The sequence below is a fragment of the Typopeltis vanoorti genome, chromosome 10, assembly GCF_054136105.1.
Source record: "Typopeltis vanoorti isolate ZY-2024b chromosome 10, IOZ_Tvanoo_1.0, whole genome shotgun sequence".
NCBI lineage: Eukaryota > Metazoa > Arthropoda > Arachnida > Uropygi > Thelyphonidae > Typopeltis > Typopeltis vanoorti.
In genome coordinates this window covers 100075120-100100966 of record NC_143558.1, presented here as the reverse complement: position 1 = coordinate 100100966, position 25847 = coordinate 100075120, and the positions used below count along the sequence as shown (strand labels likewise).

General features: G+C 35.4%; 1 protein-coding gene across 1 annotated transcript in view; it reads right to left on the bottom strand.

The window, feature by feature from the left end:
• Positions 1-255: 255 nt before the first annotated feature.
• The window catches only part of l(2)dtl (WD40 domain-containing protein denticleless), a 185604-nt gene continuing 160012 nt past the window's right edge, over positions 256-25847 (bottom strand). Inside the window, exons 14-15 of the mRNA XM_090399361.1 lie at positions 24262-25022; positions 256-971 (exon numbers count right to left, since the gene is read on the bottom strand). Coding sequence (XP_090255487.1) covers positions 894-971; positions 24262-25022 — 839 coding nt within the window. The 3' untranslated portion in view covers positions 256-893. The remainder of the gene's footprint in view (positions 972-24261; positions 25023-25847) is intronic.

Sequence of the window (25847 nt, the reverse complement as noted above, 5' to 3'; positions counted from 1 at the left end):
GCAGTCAGTAATTCCATGTTTCAAACAGTTGCCTCCAATTGGGCAAGAAGATCACATGCATACATTCAGAACAAGGAGGCCATTTTGAACATTTGTCTAGTAATGTTATTTATTTTTGCCTTTGTAAAGTTACAGTTATAAACTTTGTAGCATTTTAGTTCTATAAATTTGTCACTAATATCGAAAAAAAATTCCAGTTTATTTTATGATGTGCATGAGTTTTCGATCACCCTGTACTATTTATCGCTTCTCATATTCAATGTGATATAGCTGGTAATTTGAGAAAAATGCACACCTTTTATATTATTGCTTATAGCGATTATTCTTCCCATCACAATAAATTTTCATTTTAACTGCTAAATTGATAAATATAAACATGTTTTATTCAAACAAAAGAACACTACATAAGGAATATATGAACTTGAAAATAATTTTATATTCTGTGTCAATGTGAACATATAAAAAATAAAAAATGTCATACTGTAAACAATAGCTTTTCAAAGAATTCAAGAGCAGTTGCCTATTTTGCAGCTACAACTTTGAACACTGCTAAAATGTTGATATCAACTGTATTAAATGTTTTAATAGATAACTGACAAATGTTCTGAATTTGCCACATAAAGAGCACTTAGAGTTAAAATATTGTTTTCCTTGTTCACTGTTTGCGAAAACACACAACTTTTATATTATTACTTATAGTGATTATAAAAGCTGCTGAAAGAACTTCCAAAAAATGAGATATACTTGGTATTTACATTTAAAAAAAAACATCATCGCATGTACATTACAGAATAAAAATTAGTATGTACATTAAAACATGAAAATCATATGTACATGAGAATGGAAATCATATGTACAATATAGAATGAACGCTTATCCATAAATAAATAATGTTACATCATCAGAAGAGACTTATCAAAGTAACTTGTGATTCGTTTTGTGGAATGACTAGCAAACCTTTGAGTTTGATCCTGTGTACATGAAAAAGATAAAAATAAAATATATAATATCAAATTTACCATAATGCTAATTACATTTATATTAAAGATATCTTAAACATGGTGCATTCCAATGTGAAATACAGGTACATGTTCAAGTTTTTCTTTAATATTTTTTCTATAGAATGCAAGTGAATTAAACAATATTTCTGATTGATTAAAATACAGTAAAAGTCCATTATATAAATGCATGTTATAACTAATTAAACATCATCAACATAACACATTTTGGTTTTTGTAAGATACTGTTTTTTTGAGTGACTTTTTTTTTTGCATAAAAAAATAACTAAGCATAAGCATAATATTACATGTTTTACTGTACATACATTGTTTCAGCATTTCTGTGCAACAATATTTTTAAACCTTCATGGTTGGTTTTTTCTTGGTGAATTATCAATGCAAGGACAGTAAATATCATACTATGCTATTATGTTTATAGCTGTAAACACGATGACAATAAATCAATTAACAAACAGGAAACAGCTAAATACATTAATAAAATGTTACGTAAAAGAACATAGCGTTTTTTTATATTGTTATGCAAAAGAACACAAATTAAAAAAAAAAAAAAGATCAATGCCATGTATACATATTATGTACATTCAAGATCAAATATATCTGTCTAAAAGTTAAAAACTTTATGCAATATGAGTCTGACAAGACCTGCCTGAGTGTATATGGCTCATCCAGATTAGTAAAAATTTCATTTCCTTCCCAAAAAAAGTGCTGGCACTTCACCAAAACATGGTAAAATAAGTGTCATACTGTGAGTCTTCAGCCCTCAACAAATAAGAACGTGTAAGATGACTAGGCCTATGTAGAGCATTAGCAAGACGAACTTCCTCTCTTCTGCTTCTATGCTCGACTAGACTGCTATTGTTTAATTTCAGACTTAATCTCATGCAAATTTTTTGTTAGTGCTTCCTACCATGATGAATGCCTTCCATTAATGAATTAGCTTTATTCTTGTTAAGTGCTTATGGTCTGTTGTATAAGGGACTGGCAAACATAGCATGGAAAAAATATGAGCTGACCTAGAAGCTGCATCTAGTCATTTACATTAATTCCAAAGTGACTAAGGATCTAGCACAAACAAACAAACATCAAAATTAAAGAACTTTCATTGTAGAAAATCATGATGCCTTGGATGTGGATTGTACACAGGAGAGGAGACAGCCTGTAAAGAACTCAATGAGTCTGAATTTATCATACATTTTTGGTAGCAGTTTTACATGCATAACAGCAAGCTGAATAGCATGCTGCTCAGCCGTAGAATTACTGCATTCAAGGGAGATTTGAATAGATATAATACAATCAGGAAACACAGCAACACAATCAAAACAAGCCTCAGATCTTGAATTGTCAGTGTATATAGGGAAGAAATTAGAGTATTCTGGTCTGTGCACATGAAATGACTGCACGTAGGCAGATGGAGTGCAAACCTGCGATGGAGGATGTTAGGTGCAGGTAATGTTATCAATATTCATGCCAGTGGTTTGCATAATGTCTTATACATGCATATTAATTCAGTGAATGGTAGTCTGATGTATGTAACATTGAGTTTCCCAACATACAGTAAAAATACCAGTCTATGTAGGATGTTTCAGAAGAGATTTTATTTTTAGAGTATAGTTCAGAGATAACTGCTTCCATTCAAAGTGAAGGAATCGGTTCACGTCTCTAATCTTTCTAAGGACTCTCATATCTGCGGTCTCTAGTCTTTGGTCAAGTGTTTTACTTCTGATCCAGCTCTCAGATCCATAAGTTAAAATTGGTTTGAACACTGTCTTGTATACAGCTAATTTAGTGTTTTGGCTAATTTCTCTCTTACTTCATATGAATTTATTCAATTGACTTCCTACCATACCAGCTTTGTTGATTCTGTTGTCTCTTTCCATATTTAATTTACCATCTTCACTAAAAATCGTGCCTAAGTAGCTGAAATGTTTTACTTGTTCCACAGGTTCTCCATTCACAACACAGTTAACATTTTCAAAGATTCTGCCTATTTTCATTGTCTTTGTCTTTTTATTGCTGACCTTCATACCATATCTATTACAATTCAATTTAGTCAGAGAATCTTGCAGACTTGTAGCAGATTTATTTAGAAGTATAACATCGTCTGCATAAAGCAAAGAACTTACATTAACATCTCCAATTTTGATTTCATGTTTAATACCACTTTCCTTCATAATGTGATCCATACAGATAATGAATTACAGAGGGGATAATGTACATCCTTGTCTCACACCAGATTTAACATTAAACCATCTTCTTGTACTTCCTTCAATTCTAACTGCTGACTTACAACTCAAATAAAGACCAAGTATTGCTTGATATAATACCCCATTTACACCATATAACTGAATAGTTTCTCTCTTGGCACCTTGTCATATGCCTTTTCCAAATCGACAAAACTTAAATACAGATCTTTGTTATATTCCCATGATTTCTCCACTATTTGTCGTAAAGTGAAGATCTGATCCTGACAGCCTCTATTTGACCTGAATCCAGCTTGTTCGTCACCAAGCTTTTCTTCCTCGATTCTTCTCAATAGTTTCTCAAGTATACTTGCATATATCTTACCAGGAACACTCAGTAGGGATATACCTCTGTAATTTTCACATTCAGTTTTATTTCTCTTTTCACTATAACAATAACATAGTCAATGAGACTTTTTTTATTCCTTGCCTCTTCTCTCCATGTGAATTTGTGCACATTTTTATGTTGGAACATGGTGTTAGTAATAACCAGTCCATGTCCTGAGCAGAAATCCAACAGGTATTTGCCATTATTATTAGCTTTTGCTCTTTTCTCCAAATTTTCCCAAAACGTTTTAGTATGTCTGACAATCACTTCTACTCTCTGCTATTTAGATCCCCAACAAGGACCAACTTTTCCTTTTTTCATTGTGTCAGTAGCTTTCTCTAGCGCCTCAAAAAATTCCTCCACTTCTACCTTACGTGTGTAGAGGCTTAACTGCTGTGAGGTCATCATGTTGGAGGCTTAATGGAATTTTTACAACACTCAAAAAGGATTAAAATAGAATTTAATACTTCCTATATTTCATCCTAGTCACTAGGACATCTACAGGGATTACAAAAACAACTAATGTAACATGTACACAAATATCATACAATACTAAGCCCAACCACATGGGTGACACTAAAGTCCTATCTAGGTGGAGCGCCCTCTAAGGACGGTAGTAGGTGGCCTGGAATGTAAGGTGGGACCTCTGGTGATGAGTGTTTCCCAAATCTTCAGAAACTTAATACAACCTTATTTATTAAGATTTGGTTGGTTTCTGAGAGCTGCTGCTGCTGCTTCTAAGAAAAGTCTCTCTTTCTTGAATTTGCTGTGGTGGAGCATGGTGGCTTTCTTCCATGATACCCTGTGGGTGGTGTCCAAAACATGGTCAGCCAAGCCTGAATGACCATAGTTATGTTTACAGATGTAAGACTTGTGTTCCTCCAGGTGGATGGATGCTGATTACCTCCGTCATTAACTCGGAGTATTTCTCTTGGAAGAACAAAATCTACAAGCAGACAGAGGGAACCGCCTTGGGTTTCCCCCCTCTCACCCCCCTTTGCTAATTTCTATATGGAAGATTTCGAAAAACGAGCCATAGACTCAGCCCCACTCAAACCTTCTATCTGGCTAAGATATGTAGATGATGTGTTCTCTATTTGGCCTCATGGCCCAGACACGTTATACTCCATCAGTCATCTCAGCCTACATCCATCAGCCTACATCCAAGAATCCAGTTTACTATGGAAAAGGAAAAGAACAATTGCTTACCCTTCCTAGACACCTTAGTCACACGCCTGCCTAATGATACACTTGCCATCACTGTATACAGAAAACCCACACACACAGGCCAATACTTTCACAAACTCTCCCACCACCACCCCTCTCAACAATGTGGCATTATTAAAACTCTTACCAAGAGAGCCCACAATCTTTGTTCCAGTGGAACCGTCCTCACTACTGAGCTTAACCACATACACAGCACTTTCCTCTCCAATGGCTACAGTGATCACAGTATCAAAAAAATAATCAGTTCCTCCCCCATTCCCCTTCCTTCTCGTCAACAAGATTTTAAAAATTCCATTACCATACCCTACATCCGTGGCACATCCGAAAAAATAGCCAAGATTCAAAAAAGTACAACCCACACACAGCATATAAGCCTCACCACAAACTTGCTACCCTTATCCGTTCTCCGAAAGATCAGCTCCCTCCTCTCTCTCTCTCTGCCTGGAGTTTACAAAGTACACTGTTCCAATAAGCTGGCGTACTTTGGACAGACAGGCAGCTCAGCATCCATCCGCCTGGAGGAACACAAGTCTTACATCTGTAAACACAACTATGGTCATTCAGGCTTGGCTGACCATGTTTTGGATACCACCCACAGGGTATCATGGAAGAAAGCCACCATGCTCCACCACAGCAAATTCAAGAAAGAGAGACTTTTCTTAGAAGCAGCAGCAGCTCTCAGAAACCAACCAAATCTTAATAAATACGGTTGCATTAAGCTTCCGAAGATTTGGGAAACACTCATCACCAGAGGTCTCATCTTACATTCCAGGCCACCTACTACCGCCCTTAGAGGGCGCTCCACCTAGATAGGACTTTAGTGTCATCCACGTGATTGGGCTTAGTATTGTATGATATTTATGTACATATTACATTAGTTGTTTTTGTAATCCCTGTAGATGTCCTAGTGACTAGGACGAAATATAGGTAGTATTAAATTCTATTTTAATCCTTTTTGAGTGTTGTAAAAAATCCATTAAGCATTCAACATGACTTCTAAATTAGTAGAGCCTTCTGTGGGACCATAGGCATAAATAAGTCTCATTGTCCAGTTCCCCATTCTCATATTTGCCCAAATCACTCTACTTGACACTGCCTGCCATTCAAGAAGATTAGCCTCGTACTTTGTGTTGAATACTATGGCTACTCCTTCTTTTCCTTGATTGTCATTTCCTGAATATAACATTTTGAATTTATTGCTCAGAAAGATCTCACCAGTTTTTGTCTTTTTTGTTTCAGTCACTCCTATTATGTGGATCTGGTACTTATCTAATTCCTCCGCTAGCTCCATTTCTTTGCCATTCAGGCTTCTTATGTTGATAGTACCGATCTTTAACTCTGGTGATGTTGAGTTGGGGTGTGTTTTCAGATTTGTTCCAGTAGCTGACTTTTCGATGTTCGCCCTGGTTCCCTGACAAAAACAACGAGGGCCTTGTTTAACCGGTCGATGACCCAGCTGGCATGAAATTTTGTCATGTTGTACCATCATTCTGTATTTTGGTTTAACCAATTGGAATACAATTTGGTTGGCTAAATCCCAAATTGCCAGCCCATCCTCGTTCGTTCAGTATCCAGGTGTAGATACCCAACAGGGTGCACCACGAGAAGGTGAGGATTGGACATTAGGTCAGAAGCCCTGGTCGGTTCTCCGCATTCCTTTAAAGGCTATGTGGAGGTCTCCTTTCAGTTATACAGCTTTGACCCTTACGCACCCCCATCTTTATTTTAGAAGTACAAAATGGATTTAGAAAAGGACGATAATGTATAGACCCAGCCTTTTGCCTAAAATTAGTAATAGAGAAAAGAAGAGAATACAATTTAGAAACACATTGCATTTATTGACTTTGAAAAAGCATTTGACAAAGTTAAAAGCATTTTATTTAACATATTAAATGAAAGACAAATACCAAATAATATCCTAAAAGTTATAAGTATATATGAAAATAATCAAATACAAATAAGATTAAATCATGAGCTATCATATACAAGAGAGATAAACCAAGGGGTCCAACAGGGATGTCACCTCTCAGCAACTCTTTTTAATATTTACCTAAATGAAATAAAAATTATCATCACGGTATTAAACTTTCTCCTACTGTGACCTTAAACAATCTCCTTTTTGCCGATGACCAAATAATAATTACAAATTCTGAAGATAACTTACGAAAAGATATTTTAAATTAAATGAGATAGCCAAAGATTATGGAATGATAATACCAACAGAAAAATAAAAAAACTATAGCCTTTAAAGGACAAGATCCAGTAAGAACTAAAATAGTAACAGATAACAAGATTTTAGAACAGGTGAATTCATTTAACTACCTAGGATGTATGATTACATATGAAAATGAAAAAGATATAAATCTAAAAATTGTGAAATTTTTAAAAATAACAGGTGTAATTAACTCTATATTTAAACCTAAACTAGTTCAAAAACAAACCAGTTTTTGAAAAGTATAAAACAATAAAACAGGGTGCATAAGGGTCAAAGCAATATAACTGTGAGGAGACCTCCACACAGTCTTCAAAGGAATGCAGAGAACTGACCAGGGCTTCTGACCTAATGCCCAATCCTCACCTTCTAGTGGTGCACTATGTTAGGTATCTACCTGGATACTGAACAGATGAGTTCATAGGCTGGCAATCTGGGACTTAGCTGACCAAATTGTATTCTTATTGGCTTAGACAAAAATTTCAAATGATGGTACAACATGACAAAATTTCATGCCGGCTGAGGCATTGCCCGGTTAAACAAGACCCCCGTTGTTTTTGCCAGGGAACCAGGGCAAATGGCGAAAAGTAAGCTACTGGAACAAATTCTAAAACCCACCGCAACTCAACATCACCAGAGTTCAAGATTGGTGCAATCAACATAAGAAGCCTGAATGGCAAAGAAATGGAGCTAGCTGAGGAATTAGATAAGTACCAGATTGACATAATAGGGGTGACTGAAACAAAAAAGACAAAAACCAGTGATATCTTTCTGAGCAATAAATACGAAATGTTATATTCAGGCAATGACAATCAAGTAAAAGAAGGAGTAGCCATATAAGGAGTATTCAACACTAAATACGAAGCTAATCTTCATGAATGGTAGGCAGTCTCAAGTAGAGTGATGTCGGCAAATATGAGAATGGGGAACTGAACAATGAGAATTATTTGTGCCTATGGTCCCACAGAAGGTTCTACTAAGGTAGAAGTGGGGGCATTTTTTGAGACTTTACAGAAACAATGAAAAAGGAAAAGTTTGTCCTTCCTGGGGATCTAAATTGCAGAGCAGGAAATGATTGTCAGACATACAAAAATATTTTGGAAAAATTTGCAGAAAAGTGCAAAGCTAATAATAATGGCAAATACCTGTTGGATTTCTGCTCAGGACATGGAACAGGTTATTACTAACACAATGTTACAACATAAAAATGTGCACAAATTCACATGGAGAGAAGAGGCAAGGAATAAGAAAAGTCTCATTGACAATATTATTGTTGATAGTGATGTTTTTTCTCTGATGCAGGACACTACAGGGTACAGAGGATTTGAAATTGGAAGTGATCACCATTTAGTCTTAAGTAGGATAAAATTGAATTTCATATTGAAAAGAAGAACATGTAAGTTTTAAAATGAATAAAAGTTGAGCAGCTCTCAAATGTGAACTGTAGACTAAAATATACAAATATCATTCAAGAAAAAATGAAACAGTTTGAGAACAGGAATCAAACCTTGGAGATTCAATGGCAAGCTCTGATGAAAACACTGATTGATTCTGACAGAGAGGCATGTGGTGAGGTTGTCTGCAAGGATAGAAAAATCAGAACTCCCTGGTGGACACAGGAACTTAAAGAGGCAGTGAAGGAAAAGAAGAAAGCATACCAAAAGTTCCTGGCAAATAAGTCAGCTTGTGCTCTTAGAGAATACAGAGACAAATGTAAGAAAGTTAAACAAAAGTCATGGAAAGACTTTGGTAAGAACACAGAAAATAAATACCAAGAAGGTGGCAAGATATTCTGGAGATTGTTGAAGAAGCTCAGAAATGGAGGAAAGAGTACTGTAAAAGGAATTAGAGATGAAAAAGGTGATATGAAAACTGGAGAAAAAGATATCCTTGAAGTAGAGAGTAACTATTTTGAAAAATTGCTAAATGAAACTAGTAGGTGATGACAGCACAGTGATAAAAAACACTGACCAGGCATGCAATCAGGAATACATATCCATGCTTGAAGTAGAAAAAAGTCAACAAAAGCCTGAAATGTGGAAAGGCAGCAGGAGTAGATGATATCAGACCAAAAATGCTCAAGTATGGAGGTATAAAAGTTTTACAGTGGCTACACTGCATTGTTCAGAGGGCCTGGACAGAAGGACGAATTCCAGATGATTGAAGTAGAGCTCTCATAGTATCCATATATAAAAAGGGAAATAAAGCTGATTGTGAGAATTACAGAGGTATTTCTATACTGAGTGTTCCTGGTAAGATTTATGCCAGTATACTTGAGAAATGGTTGAGAAGGATTGTGGAAGAGAAGCTTGGTGAGTAACAAGCAGGATTCAGGTCAAATAGTGGCTGTCAGGATCAGACATTCACAATACGACAAATAGTTGAAAAGTCATGCGAATATAACAAAGATCTGTATTTAAGTTTTGTAGATTTGGAAAAAGCAAACGAAAAGGTGCCAATATAATAAATTTAGTTTAATCCTTTATCCAAGTGTGAGCAACCAAAGTTTGCGCCTGAAAGTATCTTCAGGACTGAAGTAAGGTGGTACACACCAGGGCAACTCATTGCAAAGGTGGAGCAAGCTACCAATACTCCTGTCTCAGTATCTCCTATAATGCAAAACACATCTCCTTGCGGATATGTCTAATGTTATGCATTAAGGGAAGGGCCACTACCCAGACTAGTTTCGACCTTTATTGAGGTCTCTTCAGTGGGAGCCAGGCCCAAGCTGAGATACCAGGCAGAAGCATTCGCAGGTCATCTCTACCTATAGAAGTTGCAAAATGGTGTGCCACCCATTTTTAATAAATTACTCTGGATTTAGAGAAAGATGTTGAAAGTTTATTTTTCACTTGGTTAGAATATAATAAATTTAGTTTAATCCTTTATCCAAGTGTGAGCAACCAAAGTTTGCGCCTGAAAGTATCTTCAGGACTGAAGTAAGGTGGTACACACCAGGGCAACTCATTGCAAAGGTGGAGCAAGCTACCAATACTCCTGTCTCAGTATCTCCTATAATGCAAAACACATCTCCTTACGGATATGTCTAATGTTATGCATTAAGGGAAGGGCCACTACCCAGACTAGTTTCGACCTTTATTGAGGTCTCTTCAGTGGGAGCCAGGCCCAAGCTGAGATACCAGGCAGAAGCATTCGCAGGTCATCTCTACCTATAGAAGTTGCAAAATGGTGTGCCACCCATTTTTAATAAATTACTCTGGATTTAGAGAAAGATGTTGAAAGTTTATTTTTCACTTGGTTAGAATATAATAAATTTAGTTTAATCCTTTATCCAAGTGTGAGCAACCAAAGTTTGCGCCTGAAAGTATCTTCAGGACTGAAGTAAGGTGGTACACACCAGGGCAACTCATTGCAAAGGTGGAGCAAGCTACCAATACTCCTGTCTCAGTATCTCCCATAATGCAAAACACATCTCCTTGCGGATATGTCTAATGTTATGCATTAAGGGAAGGGCCACTACCCAGACTAGTTTCGACCTTTATTGAGGTCTCTTCAGTGGGAGCCAGGCCCAAGCTGAGATACCAGGCAGAAGCATTCGCAGGTCATCTCTACCTATAGAAGTTGCAAAATGGTGTGCCACCCATTTTTAATAAATTACTCTGGATTTAGAGAAAGATGTTGAAAGTTTATTTTTCACTTGGTTAGAATATAATAAATTTAGTTTAATCCTTTATCCAAGTGTGAGCAACCAAAGTTTGCGCCTGAAAGTATCTTCAGGACTGAAGTAAGGTGGTACACACCAGGGCAACTCATTGCAAAGGTGGAGCAAGCTACCAATACTCCTGTCTCAGTATCTCCTATAATGCAAAACACATCTCCTTGCGGATATGTCTAATGTTATGCATTAAGGGAAGGGCCACTACCCAGACTAGTTTCGACCTTTATTGAGGTCTCTTCATTCACCTTACTTCAGTCCTGAAGATACTTTCAGGCGCAAACTTTGGTTGCTCACACTTGGATAAAGGATTAAACTAAATTTATTATATTCTAACCAAGTGAAAAATAAACTTTCAACATCTTTCTCTAAATCCAGAGTAATTTATTAAAAATGGGTGGCACACCATTTTGCAACTTCTATAGGTAGAGATGACCTGCGAATGCTTCTGCCTGGTATCTCAGCTTGGGCCTGGCTCCCACTGAAGAGACCTCAATAAAGGTCGAAACTAGTCTGGGTAGTGGCCCTTCCCTTAATGCATAACATTAGACATATCCGCAAGGAGATGTGTTTTGCATTATAGGAGATACTGAGACAGGAGTATTGGTAGCTTGCTCCACCTTTGCAATGAGTTGCCCTGGTGTGTACCACCTTACTTCAGTCCTGAAGATACTTTCAGGCGCAAACTTTGGTTGCTCACACTTGGATAAAGGATTAAACTAAATTTATTATATTCTAACCAAGTGAAAAATAAACTTTCAACGAAAAGGTGCCAAGAGAGAAGCTATTCAAAACGCTACGGTTGTATGGTGTCAGTGGATCATTATATCGAGCAATACTTAGTCTTTATTTGAGTTCTAAGTCAGCAGTTAGAATTGAAGGAAGTACAGGAATGTTAATAATTGGTGGATTTTTATATTGAGGAGATTACTCATAAATATTATCATAATATTATTAATCCTACCATAGAGATGATCTCAGTTTCTAACAATTCTTTTTTTTATTCCGAGTGTACCTCATCATCATCATCATCATCATCAAATTCCTGCCATGTACCCTAAAGGGGTGTACAGGATATGACAGTACTACATGAAAAAATTACATCATTACTAACTTCCTATCTACAATTTTCCTCCAAATCAGTCTGTTACTTGTCAAGACTCCAACATTATCAGATCTTATATTTCTATCGTCTAAGGCACTTTGTACCGTATCAATCCACCTATATCTCGGTCTTCCTCTGGGTCGTTTTCCTGCCAACCTGGCAGAGAACACTTGTTTTGCTAATCTTTCCTCTCCCATTCTATTTAAGTGACCATACCATCTGAGATTAGCTCTGCTAACGCATTCCTGGATGCTGACAATGTCAAGTTCTTTCCTAATATCCTCATTTTTAATATGATATTGCCATTGATGCCATCTGTTCACGCCTCTAATCTTTCTCAGGACTCTCATATCTGCGGCCTCTAGTCTTTGGTCAAGTGTTTTACTTCTGACCCAGCTCTCAGATCCATAAGTTAAAATTGGTTTGAATACAGTCTTGTATACAGCTAATTTAGTGTTCCGACTAATTTCTTTCTTATTCCATATGAATTTATTCAATCGACTTCCCACGATACCAGCTTTGCTGATTCTGTTGTCTATTTCTATATTTAGTTTACCATCTTCAGTAAAAATTGTGCCTAAGTAGCTGAAATGTTTTACTTGTTCCACAAGTTCTCCATTCACAACACAGTTGACATTTTCAATGATTCTGCCTATTTTCATTGTCTTTGCCTTTTTATTGCTGACCTTCATACCATATCTATTACAACAGCTATTCAATTTAGTCAGAGAATCTTGCAGACTTGTAGTGGATTTATTTAGAAGTATAACATCATCCGCATAAAGCAAAGAGCTGACATTAACATCTCCAATTTTGATATCAGGTTTAATACCACATTCCTTCATAATGTGATCCATATAGATAATGAATAACAGAGGGGATAATGTACATCCTTGTCTCACACCAGATTTAACATTAAACCATCTTCCTGTACTTCCTTCAATTCTAACTGCTGACTCACAACTCAAATAAAGACTAAGTATTGCTTGATATAATGCCCCATTGATACCATATAACTGCAGTGTATTGAATAGCTTCTCTCTTGGCACCTTGTCATATGCCTTTTCCAAATCGACAAAACTTAAATACAGATCTTTGTTATATTCCCATGCTTTCTCGACTATTTGTCGTAAAGTGAAGATCTGATCCTGACAGCCTCTATTTGGCCTGAATCCAGCTTGTTCTTCACCAAGCTTTTCTTCCACAATTCTTCTCAACCGTTTCTCAAGTATACTTGCATAGATCTTGCCAGGAACACTCAGTAGGGAAATACCTCAGTAATTCTCACATTCAGTTTTATTTTCCTTTTTATATATGGGTACTATGAGAGCTCTACTCCAATCATCGGGAATTCGTCCCTCTGTCCAGGCTTTCTGAACTATGCAGTGCAGCCACTGTAAGACTCTTATACCACCATACTTCAACATTTCTGGTCGAATATCATCTACTCCTGCTGCCTTTCCACATTTCAAGCCTTTGATGGCTTTTTCTACTTCAAGTATGGATATGTATTCCTGACTGCATGCCTGGTCAGTGTTTTTTATCACTGTGCTGTCATCACTGCTTGTTTCATTTAGCAGTTTTTCAAAGTAATTACTCCATACTTAAAGGATATCTTTTTCTCCTGTTTTCATTTCACCTTTATCATCTCTAATTCCTTTTACAGCACTCTTTCCTCCATTCCTAAGCTTCTTCAACAACCTCCAGAATATTTTGCCACCTTCTTGATATTTATTTTCTATATTCTTGCCAAAGTCCTCCCATGACTTTTGTTTAGCTAGTTTTACACACTGTTTAGCTTTCTTACATTTGTCTCTGTATTCTGTAAGAGTAAAAGCTGACTTATTTGCCAGGAACTTTTGATATGCTTTCTTCTTTTCCTTCACTGCCTCTTTAACTTCCTGTGTCCACCAGGGAGTTCTGATTTTTTTATCCTTGCACACAACCTCACCACATGCCTCTCTTGCAGAATCAATCAATGTTTCCTTCAGAGTTTGCCACTGAATCTCCAAGGTTTGATTCCTGTTCTCAAACTCTTTCATTTTCTTTTCAATAATATTTCTGTATTTTAGTCTACAGTTCACATCTGAGAGGTGCTCAACTTTTATTCGCTTTAAAACTTTCTTACATGTTATTCTTTTCAATATGAAATTCAATTTCATCCTGCTCAAGACTAAATAGTGATCACTTCCAATTTCAAATCCTCTGTACACTCTAGTGTCCTGCACCAGGGAGAAAACATCACTATCAACAATAACATAGTCAATGAGACTTTTCTTATTCCTAGCCTCTTCTCTCCATATGAATTTGTGCACATTTTTATGTTGGAACATGGTGTTAGTAATAACCAGTCCATGTCCTGAGCAGAAATCCAACAGATATTTGCCATTATTATTAGCTTTGCTCTTTTCTCCAAATTTTCCCAAAATATTTTTGTATGTCTCACAATCATTTCCTACTCTACTATTTAGATCCCCAACAAGGACCAACTTTTCCTTTTTCATTGTGTCAGTTGCTTTTTCTAAAGCCTCAAAAAATTCCTCCACTTCTACCTTAGTAGAACCTTCTGTGGGACCATAGGCACAAATAAGTCTCATTGTCCAGTTCCCCATTCTCATATTTGCCCACATTACTCTACTTGAGACTGACTGCCATTCAAGAAGATTAGCCTCGTATTTTGTGTTGAATACTATGGCTACTCCTTCTTTTCCTTGATTGTCATTGCCTGAATATAACATTTTGTATTTATTGCTCAGAAAGATCTCACCAGTTTTTGTCTTTTTTGTTTCAGTCACCCCTATTATGTCGATCTGGTACTTATCTAATTCCTCAGCTAGCTCCATTTCTTTGCCATTCAGGCTTCTTATGTTGATAGTACCGATCTTTAACTCTGGTGATGTTGAGTTGGGGTTTGTTTTCAGATTTGTTCCAGTAGCTGACTTTTCGCTGTTCGCCCTGGTTCCCTGGCGAAAACAACGGGGGCCTTGTTTAACCGGGCGACGCCCCAGCCGGCATGAAATTTTGTCATGTTGTACCATCATTTTTTATTTTGGTTTAACCAATAAGAATACAATTTGGTCGGCTAAATCCCAAATTGCCAGCCCATCCTCGTTCGTTCAGTATCAAAGTAGATACCCAACAGGGTGCACCACGAGAAGGTGAGGATTGGACATTAGGTCAGAAGCCCTGGTCGGTTCTCCGCATTCCTTTAAAGGCTATGTGGAGGTCTCCTCTCAGTTATACAGCTTTGACCCTTAAGCACCCACCCCGAGTGTACCTATATGTTATTATATGCACAAGGGTTCACTCCAATTGGTGCAATGATCTTAACTCTTTCTTTCAGAATCCAAATAATCACTGATTCAAGACCAAAATACAAAATAAACACATTTAATATAACAAAAACAATATATATGTACACTTCAAACAAATATTACATAACTACAAATTAATTGGATCCAAGGCCTTTTAAAAATAAACTTGCACTTAAGACTAGACTAAACACTTTGTTTGCACAATCACAAAATGTTCATAGCCAGTTTCTTTCTCTGTCAAGGCCCTTTTCAATAGATATATGACTATTCTTCATTTTTACAGGATCCTTTCTCATCACTTATGTAACACACACATTAATTCTTCCTGACTTAATTCTTTCTCTTTTCTTCAGTAGAAATAATAGTCAGATCCGGCGTCCTTAATACAGATGAAACTTCCTAATCAGAGTTTTCTCGAACATTCCTTTAGAATGTAAATAGCAAATTCTTCTTTTATTCACTAAATGCTTATTGACAGTCTTAACTCTTCCGTTACAGTTCTACGATTCCCTTTTTCGGAATCTCCTATAAATCTTCCAATTAGTGTTTCCTCCAATATTCCTATAGCAATATTTCCCTTTTCAAATAGTTCCACGATTCCTTTTTCGGAATATACTATTAACTGTGCTCCAACTGTCACATAAAAAAATTCAAGTTCCTCTGAATCTAAATATCTGCCGGCCTGTGTTCTAAATTCCTTCCAAACGCTCTTTTGTTTACTCTCTCGTTGCTTCGATACCGAACTTGTCAGCTGTCAATCACACATCAAACCCCTCGGCGAGCATGCGCACTCCGTGGCAAGCGAGAAACTAAGTACTGTACAATGGCTGACATGTTGTCTCCGTTAGCGACAAGAGAATGTCCTCATAAAACAAAAAACTTAATATTTCAAACCACAATAAATTTGTTTAAAGTAACACAACTATTCAAATCCGGTAAGTGCATTAAATTTTTAACTGCTTTACATATCACTTTTAACAAAACAATTTCCATAACGGGCACATCGCAAGTGCCGACAATGTGTGTTATGAAAGCAAAACTAATAAACATACTAACATAATACGTAAAAATATTCAGAATTTTAATTATGATTATTTTTACAGGAAGATGGTTTAATGTTAAATCTGGTGTCAGACAAGGATGTACATTATCACCTGTGTTATTCATTATCTATATGAAGGAAATTGGTATTAAACCTTATGAAGGAAAGTGGTATTAAACATGATATCAAAATTGGAGATGTTAATGTAAGTTCTTTGCTTTATGCAGACGATGTTATACTTCTAAATAAATCTGCTACAAGTCTGCAAGATTCCCTGACTAAATTGAATAACTGTTGTGATAGATATGTTATCAAGGTCAGAGCAATAACAAGACAAAGATCATGAAAATAGGCAGAAGCATTGAAAATATAAGCTGCATTGTGAACGAAGAACCTATAGAACAAGTAAAACATTTCAGCTACTTAGGCAAGATTTTTAGTGAAGATGGTAAATTAAATATGGAAATAGACAACAGAATCAACAAAGCTGGTATGGTAGGAAGTCAATTGAATAAATTCATATGGAATAAGAGAGAAATTAGTCGGAACACTAAATTAGCTCTATACAAGACAGTGTTCAAACCAATTTTAACTTATGGATCTGAGAGCTGGGTCAGAAGTAAAACACTCGACCAAAGACGAGAGACCGCAGATATGAGAGTCCTGAGAAAGATTAGGGGCATGAACAGATTGCATCGATGGAAATATATTAAAAATAAGGATATTAAGAAAGAACTTGACATTGTCAGTATCCAGGAATGCGTTAGCAGAGCTAATCTCAGGTGGTATGGTGACTTAAACAGAATGGGCAGGAAAAGATTAGCCAAACAAGTGTTCTCTACCAGGTTGGCAGGAAAAAGACCCAGAGGAAGATCAAGATATAGGTGGATTGATGTGGTAAAAAGTGCCTTAAAAGATAGATATATAAATATAAGATCTGACAATGTTGTAACTTTGACAGGCAACAGATTGATTTGGCAAAAAATTGTAGATAGGAAGTTAGGAATGGTGTAAATTTTCCATGTAGTACTATCATATCCTGTACACTCCTTGAGGGTAAATGTCAGGAATTAGATGATGATGTTCCAACATAAAAAACGGCACAAATTCACATGGAGAGAAGAGGCAAGGAATAAGAAAAATCTCATTCACTAAGTTATTGTTGATAGTGATATTTTCCCACTGGTGCAGAACACCAGAGTATACAAATGATTTGAAATTGGAAGTGATCACCATTTAGTCTTGAGTAGGATAAAATTTAATTTCATATTGAAAAGAATAAGATGTAAGAAAGTTTTAAAGAGAATAAAAGTTGACCAGCTCTCAGATATGAACTGTATAGACTAAATACACAAATATTATTCAATAAAAAATGCAAGAGTTTGAGAACAGGAACCAAACCTTGGAGACACCATGGCAAGCCCTGAAGAAAACACCGATTGATTCAGCCAGATGGGCATGTGGTGAAGTTGTCTGCAAGGATAGAAAAATCAGAACTCCAGGGTGGACACAGGAAGTTAAAGAGGCAGTGAAGGAAAAGAAGTAAGCATATCTAAAAAACCTCCTGGCAAGTAAGTCAGCTTTTGCTCTTAGAGAATACAGAGACAAATGTAAGAAAGCTAAATACTGTGTAAAACTGGCTAAACGAAAGTCATGTGAGGACTTTGGAAAAAACATAGAAAATAATATCAAGAAGCTCAGAAATGGAGGAAAGAGTGCTGTAAAAGGAATTAGAGATGATGAAGGAGACATGAAAGCAGGAGAAAAAGATATCCTTGAAGTATGGAGTAATTACTTCGAAAAATTGCTAAATGAAACAAGCAGTGAGGACAGCACAGCAGTAAAAAACACTGACCAGGCATGCAATCCGGAATACATATCCATACTTGAAGAAAAAGCCATCAAAAGCCTGAAATGTGGAAAGGCGGCAGAAGCAGATGATATTTAACCAGAAATGCTCAAGTATGGAGGTATAAAAGTCTTACAGTGGCTGCACTGCATAGTTCAGAAGGCTTGGACAGAGGAATGAATTCCAGATGATTGGAATAGAGCTCTTATAGTACATATATAAAAAAAGAGAAATACAAAAACTGAATGAGAGAATTACAGAGGTATTTCATTACTGAGTGTTCCTGGTAAGATACATGCAAGTATACTTGAGAAAAGATTGTGAAGGATTGTAGAAGAGAAACTTGGTGAAGAACAAGCTGGATTCAGGTCAAATAGAGGCTGTCAGGACCAGATCTTCACTTTACGACAAATAGTGGAGAAATCATGGGAATATAACAAAGATCAGTATTTAAGTTTTGTCGATTTGGAAACAAGGTGACAAGAGAGAGAGAAACTATTCAGTTATATGGTGTCAATGGGGCATTATATCAAGCAATACTTAGTCTTTATTTGAGTTGTAAGTCAGCAGTTAGAATTGAAGGAAGTACAGGAAGATGGTTTAATGTTAAATCTGGTGTGAGACAAGGATGTACATTATCCCCTCTGTTATTCATTATCTATATGGATCACATTATGAAGGAAAGTGGTATTAAACATGATATCAAAATTGGAGATGTTAATGTAAGTTCTTTGCTTTATGCAGACGATGTTATACTTCTAAATAAATCTGCTACAAGTCTGCAAGATTCTCTGACTAAATTGAATTGTAATAGATATGGTATGAGGGTCAGCAATAAAAAGACAAAGACAATGAAAATAGGCAGAATCTTTGAAAATGTTAACTGTGTTGTGAATGGAGAACCTGTGGAACAAGTAAAACATTTCAGCTACTTAGGCACGATTTTTAGTGAAGATGGTAAATTAAATATGGAAAGAGACAACAGAATCAACAAAGCTGGTATGGTAGGAAGTCAATTGAATAAATTCATATGAAATAAGAGAGAAATTAGCCAAAACACTAAATTAGCTGTATACAAGACAGTGCTCAAACCAATTTTAACTTATGGATCTGAGAGCTGGGTCAGAAGTAAAACACTTGACCAAAGACTAGAGACCGTAGAAATGAGAGTCCTGAGAAAGATTAGGAGCATGAACAGATTGCATCAATGGAAATATCATATTAAAAATAAGGATATTAAGAAAGAACTTGACATTGTCAGTATCCAGGAATGCGTTAGCAGAGCTAATCTCAGGTGGTATGGTCACTTAAACAGAATGGGCAGGAAAAGATTAGCCAAACAAGTGTTCTCTGCCAGGTTGGCAGGAAAAAGACCCAGAGGAAGACCAAGATATAGGTTGATTGATGTAGTAAAAAGTGCCTTAGAAGACAGAAATATAAGACCTGATAATATTGGAGTCTTTACAGGTAACAGACTGATTTGGAGGAAAACTGTAGATAGGAAGTTAGTAATGGTGTAAATTTTTGATGTAGTATTATCATATCCTGTACATCCCTTGAGGGTATATATCAGAAATTTGATGATTATGATGAAAACAATAAAACAAAGATTAATAACAGCTGAAATGAAGTTTATGAGGAAAAACTGCAAAGTATACTCTATTTGATCACAAAAGAAATGAAGAAAGAATTAAACCAGTAATCAGTAATAGAAGAAATTAAAAAATATAAACATAAATGGATGGAACACGTTGAAAGAATAAAAACAAACAGATTATTAAAACAAGCCTTAAATTACAAATCACCAGGAAAAAGAAAACCAGGACGTCATCTTAAGTGATTCAATGATGACTTCTAAGGCTGGAACAGGACACTCTAGGCCTAAATTCTTGCCAAGCACGACGATGATGATGCACAGAGGGTTCTAATTCAGTAGCCTGTATATGAATATCTGTGAAGTGAACCTGGAAGGTTTTAGGAGGATTGCTTATTTCTGCATGCAGTCTATTTTTTTTTTTCTTATATCTTTTATATCCTTTATTTACTTTTCATGTTATTGTTCAAGGCAAGTTAAAATTGTAAGGAAAGTTGAATATACAGAAATATTTATCCAAGAATATAATCCAACTTTGCTGCCAATCGTGGCCTTGGCAATGTCCCAACACTACTTTGACTTCCTTTAGACATACCTGGAAGAAAGATTTGTCTGCTGATGTAGGTCACCTACCATTTTTCTATTAGGATCAGTCCAAAATATAAGTCTCTCCATGACTGGAAATGGAATAAAATAAATTAGCTCTTTTCTCTGGAGTACAAATCAAACCTAGAGCCTATTGAACATTAGTACCATATAAAAGCCACTTTTATAATAAACAAGTTGCTTATGTGTGATATTTTCAGTACAGGCAAAAGAAATAACTAGATGAAGTATTTAATGAATTAATGCAGCAAAAGAGGACATATTCTTTGTTATCAGTTTAATAATCAATTCAATAATCAATCTAAGAAACAAAAAATTCATTTTTAGCAGACAAAAACATAATAAAAATGAATTTGTTTCTTATTAAATCATTTGCAGAAAGAAGGAAATCCAATTAATTTGTATACTGTTAATGTACATAAGTCAGAATACAATCATATATTTTTGAAGAATAAGAAATTACAATAGTACGTTCTGTTGTCTAATATCTAACAGCACGCTCAAGAAGAAAAGGTCTGAATTTTATATATGAGTTTTTATGAACTAAAATAACTGAGAATAATGGGGACTTTTTATCAGTCATTCCAAATATTTAAAACGTTGCCAACTCGTTTCTCCACACACATAATTGGTGGCTTCAGGGTTAAAAAAGAAACACAAATAAATTGTTACAATGGAAATGAATAAATTCATCCTAACAAGAATGTAAAGTAGCATGGCATGTGTTACTTGTCACCCAGTAAAGATTAAAGATAACTGTTGGAAAAATTGAAGTCTGACATACTAAAAAAGATCTAATGACAGAGTTCCAGATGTCATTTAAGATAAGTCCCCTGGTTTCTGTTAAGAGACCCATGTGAATAGGAAATGATCATAGATTCTCTAGACCTGGAATAAAAGTTTTCTTCCAAGTAGAACATGGTGGAAATATCCTTGTCAATTGTATGGATGGTAGTTGAAATATGGTGAACCCTTTTCCTTTCTTTTGTGCTCAACATTTCTAACATATTTTTTCTTTCTCACTTCAATCTATGACTTGTCTGCTCTATATAAGCCAACAACATGAACATGGTACCTTATAGACTGGATGTTTGTAAAAGGAGTTGCTGTCTTTAGAAGATCTAAGAAAGCTGTGAATGGTTCAAAGTGACTTGAAATTCACTCTGATGTTATGATCCATGAAGAGAGCATCAATCCCAATAGACAGATTAACAATGTATGGAATTGAGATCAAATCTCTGTACTGGATATTCTGATTATGGAGAGAGGGATAGTTTCAATTGAAAACAGATTATTGTTAACTTTTTTTTTTTTTTAAATTATCCATTAAGAACAAATAAATAAGAAAGGTTTTGGAATTCCATCTTCAATTAATCTTCATTTTGTAAAATAGTAGCAGTCAGATTCTTGAGTGTGGGTAATTATTAGCTTTTGAGAAGGTTGGCAAAGGGATGATGCATGAAAATAACATCTAGTGAGAATGAGTAAAAAAAAGTTTTCATTATTGTCAAAAGCTCTGAATATTTACAAAAACAGTTATTTTGAAACTTAAAAAAGATTGACAGCATAATATTAAGTTTGAAAGTATATACATACATTGATACTGTATTTTTTTTAAACATAAATAAATGTTTTACATACATATATATATATATACAGGGTGTTCGGGATAAATTTGACAGTTTCGTAAGGAAAAAGAAAATCTTCTTTGTATCTATTAAATTTAATGAATTGACAAAAAAACATTACAGGCAGAGTTAATTACAATACTATCAACAAGATTTACTCAAAATAACCACCATTAGCATCGATCACAGCTTCAATTCTGCTTCGGAACCTCGAACAAGCTGATGCTACAGTCTCCCTGGGAAGGGCCGCAAAAACTGTTTTAATTTTATCCATTAACTGGGCTTTTGTATTACTGGAAGTGCGATTGGTGTCTTTTTCAACTGCGCCCCATACAAAATAATCCATGGGGTTAAGGTCTGGGGAGTTTGGAGGCCAAACATTTGGACTGGTGAAGTCGTAGAAATTTTCAGACAACCATTTTTGACTTTTCCCAGAGGTGTGGCAAGGGGCCGAATCCTGCTGCCATACATACGGCCTACCATTGGCTACCCTTGTTATCCAGGGCTTGACTACAGTTAGCAACTCCACGAACAAAGCCCGAATTCCAATGCCAGGGTTCTTCAACACCTGTTCCTGCAGATTTGCGAGGAATTCTGCTGTACGAACGCAATCAGATCGTCTGCTAGGGATCTTTCTTCTTGCTACATCCTCGTAGTCACCATTGCAAGTCTCTAGTTCATGCCTGATTGTTTTTACTGTATTCAGGGAGCATTGGGCAGCAGTCGTAATATCCTTATTTTGATGGCGGGCACGAATCATCATGATACAAGTTATTCTCTTCCATGATTCAGGTGGGTTCCAGCTATCCATCCTTTCTGACATCTTGTACATGAATGAAGAAGGGTCCAAACTTTTAAATGAAGAGAAGTGTGTGTTAATACATGTAACTTACGGAAAAATATAATTAATTATAAATATGTCAAATTTATCCCGAACACCCTGTATATGAAGGTGGTCTGAAAAGTTCTCAGCCTAACAATGAAAAAAAAAAAACGAATTTATAATTTCAAAATTATTTTATTTTTCAACATAATCTCCTTAAGACTAATACATTTATTCCAGCGATGCTCCAGCGCCATTTCTTGTCTCTGTAGTGGTTCTCGGTAAGATCTGCAAAAATATCCCTCTACAGCTGCAATCACCTCTTGATTTGAAGAAAAAAACGAGAGGAAGTGTTTTAGTTTTGGGAAGAGACAGAAGTCAGAGGGAGCCAAATCTGGGGAATAGGGTGGATGTTCCAACAATTCACAGTGTAGCTCCCTTAATTTTCTCATTGCCAAAACAACTTTGTGCGCAGGTGCATTGTCCTGATGAAAGATGATTTTTTTCTTCTGCAAACCAGGTCTTTTCTCACAGATTTTTTTTGTCTAGTCTGGTTAAAAGATTGGAATAATATTCCCTGGTTATTGCTTTACCCTTTTCAAGATAGTTAATAAACAAAATGTCTTTAGCATCCCAAAACACCAATGCCATGACCTTTCCTGCTGATGGAACCGACTTTGTCTTCTTTGGCGTTGAACAACCAGCTTCTGTCCACTGTTTTGACTGCTGTTTGGATTCTGGTGTGTAATGGTGAATCCAAGTCTCATCCATAGTAATAAATCGATGCACAAAATCAGTTTTATTCTTGTTAAAATGCTCCAAGAACTGTTCAGAGATTTTCATGCAGATGCACTTTTGATTTGCTGTGAGCAAGCGAGGCACCCATCTTGTGCAAAGCTTTTTCATTTGCAATTCTTCATGCAAAATATATCCTAAACGTTCTTTTGAAATGCCTATAGTATCAGCAATTTCACGCACTTTGGCTCGCTGGTCATCCAATACCATATCATGCACTTGATCAATGATTTCTGGTGTTGGTACACTTTTCGGACACCTGACACGTGGATCTAGATCATCTTCAAGGCTGTTATGGCCTCATTTAAACTCAGCAGCCCATTTCTTGATTGTCGAAAACGAAGGAGAAGAGTGCCCATAAACTTTTATGAACTTCGAATGAATTTCTTTTGGCAGTAAACCTTCTTTTACAAAGAATTTTATAACCTCACGATATTCAATTTTATCCATTTCAAGGGATACAGAAACACCTTTGCTTCAGACAGCTGTATGAAACAAACTACTTGATAGAATGACTTGCAATTTCACATGGATGCTTTTGACAGATGCACCAACATGGAAAAAAAAAAAATCTTGCTGATGGTGTTGCCATCTATGGTCAATGCAGAGAACTTTTCAGACCACCCTTATATATATATATATATATATATATATATATAAGCACATGCGCGCGCGCGCGCACGCACGCAGGTATAAGAATGTGTAAATGAAAAAAAAAAAGTTGATAGCAGAAGATTAAGTTAAAGTGTATAATTAAACCTGTACTGTATTTTTTTTTAAAAAAATAAATGTTATATACTTACTTTAATTTTTTGTTGTCTTCGTTTATTCTTGAGTTTCACTTTCGATTTTTTCACAGAATTTCTTTTAGGGGACTTTAAAGAAGGATGACATGAATGAGATGACTTTCTTAAAGATGATAATTCAGACTTAGAATTTTTTGAAGAACAGTTTATTAACCATGAAGTAATGGAATCACTTTCTAACTTTGCATTTTTTTTACTAGATGGCATATTTAATTTTTCAGAAGCCATTCCTATTAAGTTAGAAAGATCCAAATTATGTTTTTCACAAACAGATTCTTTATTTAAAGGGTGTCCTTGTGCTTTTTCATATTCATCAAGAATTAATGTTCTCCTTATATTTTTATCAGACTGCTTATTTCTTAAATTATCTACTTTTTTAGGAGATAAAACTCTGCTTTCATCAGGAGATACAATGTTTGTTTTCACCTCATAAATATTTTCACTTCCTTCTGACTTTTGACAGTTTGTCATTTCTAGTGAGGGGCTGCAGGAAAAAGCAGTAGCATTACTTAAAGAGACTGTTCTTACAGGCAACACATTCTTTGTCTTCGGTGTAAACCACGATGTAATAGTAGGCGAGCTTTTTTTTGATTGACAATGGAATGTTTCTGAGGTTAAATTCTTCTTCTTCTGAGGTATCTCTGATGCTGGAGATGAAAATTCATGAAAACTTTTTGTGGTTTTTATTTCTTTAAAATTCTGCTCTTGATGTCCAACTGTTAGAGAACTACATGAATATGCTGATGGTCTCTTCAAATCTAATTTAGAAAATACAGATTTAAATAAGTAGCAGTCTTGTTTTGTTCAAACTCAAAATTGGCATCAATATTGCATAAGTAATACAATGCTGGAAGCATACTTTCCTAGTTTTTCTAAACTTATAACCAAATTTATTCAAATAATTTCTTAAATCAATATTTCAAAATGAAAAATGACATTTAAACATTTTATAATTTCATTAAGTAGTGTGGATTTATGGAAAATCTTTCACTAATTAAAAAATATGTGAAGATACACTCTAATTTTTTATTTAGTAATGAGCTGTAAAAAACTATCATATTATAAATAATGCATTCTCCTTTCATCAAAAAACTGAAAAATCTTAAATAATCTAAATACCAGAGATGTCTCATTTCAGGTATTCAAAAAATGAATATGAGAATGAATTTTTTTAAAAAAGTAATTTTTAAATTTATTTATACTGGAAGATATAAAGAAATCTTGAAAATCTGCATATTTGTGGTTTGATTATAGAGCTGAAAAATGTTCTTCTCATGAGATTAGGCCAATAGGTTTCTTTTGGCTACAAAGCTGTATTCATTTAACTCTTTCTCTTTTTAAACTTATAACCAAATTTATTCAATAATTTCTTAAATCAATATTTTAAAATGAAAAATGACATTTAAACATTTTATGATTTCATTAAGTAGTGAAGTGTGGATTTATGGAAAATCTTTCAGTAATTAAAAAAATATGTGAAGATACATTCTATTTTTTTTTATTTAGTAATGAGCTGTACAAAACTCTTCCTACCATATTAAAAATAACGCATTCATGCCTCCTTTCATCAAAAAACTGAAATA